The sequence below is a fragment of the Triticum dicoccoides genome, chromosome 5B, assembly GCF_002162155.2.
Source record: "Triticum dicoccoides isolate Atlit2015 ecotype Zavitan chromosome 5B, WEW_v2.0, whole genome shotgun sequence".
NCBI classification, from domain to species: Eukaryota; Viridiplantae; Streptophyta; class Magnoliopsida; order Poales; family Poaceae; genus Triticum; species Triticum dicoccoides.
Genome location: NC_041389.1, coordinates 705,763,467 through 705,768,862, shown reverse-complemented (window position 1 = coordinate 705,768,862; position 5,396 = coordinate 705,763,467). Strand labels below are relative to the sequence as shown.

Genomic DNA, 5,396 nt, shown 5'->3' with positions numbered 1-5,396 from the left:
TATATATATATATGCAATGCTCCTTAGTGCGTATGTCAATTCAGTACTTTCAGATTAGTAATTATATGTAAGATTAAGTGGGAAAAGAAAACACAAGGATACTTGAAGTAAGGTAGGGCAAACATTTGTCTCATCTTTTTTTTCACCGGTAAAATTTAATCCATAATGCGATCAACACTATTGATTGAAAAAAACTTGACGTGTCAATGGAAGGAAACCCTTTCAAACAGCTGAAAACAAAAATTGAAGATTAAAAGAAATACAGCTTTTTAACAGAGAAAGCTTATGTCAATTTGGCATTCATCTGGTCAGTCCTATGGACATAAATGTTTGGATGAGTTAACTGCTTGATATTCCAATAATCCAATTGAATTAGTGTCGTTCAAAGTGCAGTTGACAAACATGCGTTTTAATTTTAAAATACTTGCTTCAAGTTAGGAGATGCATTGAAGATTCTAAAAAGTAGAAAACGCTCTAGTGCATGTATTAAGACATGATAATAATCTTAGATATGCCATTTATTCTTGAATTAGCTCATACCTCCTCCTTCGGAACTGATTTGACATAAGCAAGTATCCCATCAACACTCCAATCACGCACATACGGAATATGAGATGTAACTGGAAAAAGAATCTCAACATCTTTCCGTCTATTCTTACGTGCAGCAATCTCTATTGGCAGTTGACCTCCCTATTAATAATAAAGCAAAACCACATTTTACTCGAGGGAAAGGTAAATTAACAGAAGTACAGACAGGTATAGTATGACGACCACTACTGAAGGCTGCCCCAATGAGTTAAGTCGTTATACATTTAGGATCAAACAAATGTGAGGCACCTCTTAATATTTCTGCTACAACTACGAGCCATCACACAAAACACCTTGCATAAATTGGACATTGCAAAGCTCACAAAGCTCATTTGACTGCACTGAATTTACTGAACCATAAATTCACAATCACTTCTGCAAACTTCACGTGAACTTCCTTCGGTCACAAGAAATGCAACTTGGGACATACATGTAGTGAAACCTTTGAAATTCGAACTATAAATATATTTCAAAATTGAAAACTATATGTGAAGATTTTTCTCAAAACAAACTTCTGAGATATTATATCCGTATTAGATTCCATAATTACGTTACAAAGAAACTGGTTTCAAAGTTTCATGTTCCAATTTGGAGGCCTTCTCAATGTCCAAAACAGCAACTATTTGTGACCAGAGGTCATGGTACACAAGAGTTCCTTAGTTCACAAGTTATCTTAGGTATTTCGTTGAGTTATCAAACAAATCAGCATCACATTTATCAGATGACCTATCTTGCTGTTTATAAGAAAATAAATAAATGAAATTTCATGTAAGATTTCAGAATTATGATAATAAATTTTCTACTCGCAGACTCATATGACTCCCTCATTTTGGATCTAACTTGCAGCCGGCCAGGTGCACAACCACTTGGAAATTGTTGGATAATGAGCAACTAGCTTTACTGAAGGGCCAAAGGCCAGAACATATACATATGTGGTAAAGTGCAGAAAAGCCCCTTATACAATAGAGATCTACAGAAAGGAACTATACACATCTAACACCCCCCCTCAAACTCATGGTGGATCAACAACACTGAGTTTGGAGAGAAGAAAACTGTGCTGCGCTCGAGTTTGTGCCTTCGTGAAGAAGTCTGCCAACTGTAACTCAGAGGGCACATAGTGAAGAGCGAGAGTCTGATCCTGCACCGCAGCCCGCACAAAGTGGGCATCCACACCAATGTGCTTGGTGAGCTCATGCTTCACCTGGTCACGCGCAATACTGATAGCACCGGTACTGTCTGACAGTAAGGGAGTCGAGGTAGTAGCAGACACACCAAAATCCTCAAGTAACCACCGTAACCAGATCACCTCAGCCGTCAACATGGCCATGGCGCGCAACTCAGCCTCTGTACTCAAGCGAGAAACTGCAGTCTGTTTCTTTGTCTTCCAGGCAATAAGAGAGCCACCAAGAAAGACACAGTAAGCAGACAACGAGCGTCGATCAGAGGGATCACTAGCCCAGGTAGCATCAGAGTAGGCCTGGAGCTCAAGGGAGCTGGAGCGGGGAAAGAAAAGTCGCTGAGAGATCGTGCCACGAAGATATCATAAAACACGGAGGAGGTGACTATAGTGGACAGAGGTGGGAGCTGAAACAAACTGACTCAGGATGTGGATAGGATAGGAGATGTCAGGACGCGTAACAGCAAGGTAGACAAGACTGCCAACAAGGTGACGATAGCGAGTGGGATTAGAGAGAGGATCACCATCCGAGGCACGAAGCTGAACGTTGAGCTCCATAGGAGTCACAACTGTGCGCTCATCACCAAGAGCAGCGCGAGTAAGAAGATCCTGAATATATTTTTCTTGGGAGATGTAGAATCCATCAGGGGTCGAGGAGATCTCAATCCCAAGAAAATATCGAAGAGGACCAAGATCACTCATGAGGAACTGATCACGAAGGCGAGCCTTAACAAAGGCAATGTAGTCAGAGTCGTCACCAGTGATGATCATGTCATCAACATAGAGAAGGATAAGAGTCCGACCACGAGCAGACGTGTGAACAAACAACGCAGGATCATGATCACTGGGCAATAACCCAGCGACAGTCACCACAGAGGCAAATCGCTCGAACCAGGCACGAGGTGCCTGTTTAAGGCCATAGAGGGAGCGGCGAAGTCGACAGACCATACCATCAGGAGCATAGTACCCCGGTGGTGGCTGCATATAAACCTCCTCACGCAACTCACCATTGAGAAAAGCATTCTGAACGTCAAGTTGAGATGGACCAATGACGAACAGAAGCCACAGCAAGGAGAGTGCGGACAGTGGTCATGTGGGCCACAGGAGCGAATGTCTCATCATAATCGCGGCCCTGCTCCTGTTGAAAACCACGGGCCACAAGACGAGCTTTGTAACGCTCAAGTGAACCATCGGAGCGAGTCTTAACCTTGTAGACCCACTTGCAAGTGATGGGACGAACACCGGAAGGGAGGGAAACCAGATCCCATGTGCCAAAGCGCTCAAGGGCAGCAAGCTCTTCGGCCATCGCAAGCTGCCATTCAGGCTGAGTCATGGCAGTCCGATAGGAAGTGGGCTCAGCAAGGACGGAGAGACCGTACCGATCAGGAGAATAGCGATCAGGTGGGGGGCGAGGCCGAGCATGGAGGTTGTGAACTGGGGGAGGCGTGGATGGAGGTACACCAGAGGTGGACGGGATATCAGGGGAAGCTTCCTCAGTACGAGGGCGACGAGTATAGTGGAGAGGAAAAGGTGAGAGAGGGCGACGAACTGGAGATGATGGTGGAGAGGTGGAGGAGGAGGATGGGGAAGAGGGTGTCGGTGGTGAAGGAGGGTGAATGAAGGGTGCCGGAGGAAGAGGTGAAACAGGTGGCACATAGCAGGGTGTATCGGGAAGGAGAAGGAAAGAGATATTGTCCACAAAGAAGCTCGAGGAAGAAGGCCGCGGATAGTAAGAGCGAGACTCGTCAAAAGTCACATCACGTGAGATGCGCAAGCGACGCCCAACAGGATCCCAACCGTGATAGCCCTTGTGCTCATCACTGTAGCCAAGGTAAACACAATCAACTGACTGAGCAGTCAGTTTGGTACGTTCTCGCGGGGCAAAAAGGACATAGCACACACAACCAAACATATGAAGAGATGAGTAGTCAGGAGAACGACCAGTGAGACACTCCATAGAAATACCACCCTGCAGAGCAGTCGAGGGCTGAATGTTGATGAGATAGGTGGATGCAGAAACAGCCTCAGCCCAAAAGTGAGGTGGAAGGGAAGCGGCAATCATCAGCGCACGAGCCATCTCAAGCAGATGACGATGCTTTCGTTCGGCAACGCCATTCTGAGCATGAGCACCAGGACAAGAGAACTGGGCAAGAGTGCCCTGTTCCGCTAGAAAACCACGCAACAGCTGGGAGATAAATTCTCCAGCGGAGTCAGCACGAAAAATGCGAATAGGCGTGGAAAACTGGGTGTGAACCATGGCAACAAAACATTTGTATATAGAGAGAACCTTGCTACGAGATTTCATGAAGTAGAGCCAAGTGTAGCGGGAGAAATCATCAATAAACAAAACATAGTAGCGATGACCACCTTTCGAATCAAAGGGAGCGGGACCCCAAACATCAGAATGAACTAAGTCAAAAGGACGCTGAGATACCGACTCACTCGTAGGATAAGGTAACTGGGTCTGTTTGCCAAGTCTACAACCATTACAATGTAAAGAAACATCTCCGGATACATGTATTAAGACCTGATAATAATCTTAGATATGCCATTGATTCTTGAATTAGCTCATACCTCCTCGTTCGGAACTGATTTGACATAAGCAAGTATCCCGTCAACACTCCAATCACGCACATACGGAATATGAGATGTAACTGGAAAAAGAATCTCAACATCTTTCCGTCTATTCTTACGTGCAGCAATCTCTATTGGTAGTTGACCTCCCTATTAATAATAAAGCAAAACCACATTTTACTCGAGGGAAAGGTAAATTAACAGAAGTACAGACAGGTATAGTATGACGACCACTACTGAAGGCTGCCCCAATGAGTTAAGTCGTTATACATTTAGGATCAAACAAATGTGAGGCACCTCTTAATATTTCTGCTACAACTACGAGCCATCACACAAAACACCTGGCATAAATTGGACATTGCAAAGCTCACAAAGCTCATTTGACTGCACTGAATTTACTGAACCATAAATTCACAATCACTTCTGCAAACTTCACGTGCAAACTTCACGTGAACTTCCTCCGGTCACAAGAAATGCAACTTGGGACATACATGTAGTGAAACCTTTGAAATTCGAACTATAAATATATTTCAAAATTGAAAACTATATGTGAAGATTTTTCTCAAAACAAACTTCTAAGATATTATATCCGCATTAGATTCCATAATTACGTTACAAAGAAACTGGTTTCAAAGTTTCATGTTCCAATTTGGAGGCCTTCTCAATGTCCAAAACAGCAACTATTTGTGACCAGAGGTCATGGTACACAATAGTTCCTTAGTTCACAAGTTATCTTAGGTATTTCGTTGAGTTATCAAACAAATCAGCATCACATTTATCAGATGACCTATCTTGCTGTTTATAAGAAAATAAATAAATGAAATTTCATGTAAGATTTCAGAATTATGATAATAAATTTTCTACTCGCAGACTCATATGACTCCCTCATTTTGGATCTAACTTGCAGCCGGCCAGGTGCACAACCACGTGGAAATTGTTGGATAATGAGTAACTAGCTTTACTAAAGGGCCAAAGGCCAGAACATATACATATGTGGTAAAGTGCAGAAAAGCCCCTTATACAATAGAGATCTACAGAAAGGAACTATACACATCTA

General features: G+C 43.4%; 1 protein-coding gene across 1 annotated transcript in view; it reads right to left on the bottom strand.

Annotated features, from left to right (window-relative positions):
• The window catches only part of LOC119310636 (transient receptor potential channel pyrexia-like), a 25,621-nt gene that overhangs the window by 5,605 nt on the left and 14,620 nt on the right, over positions 1–5,396 (bottom strand). Inside the window, exon 8 of the mRNA XM_037586312.1 lies at positions 541–690. Within this exon, the coding sequence (XP_037442209.1) occupies positions 541–690 (150 nt within the window). The remainder of the gene's footprint in view (positions 1–540; positions 691–5,396) is intronic.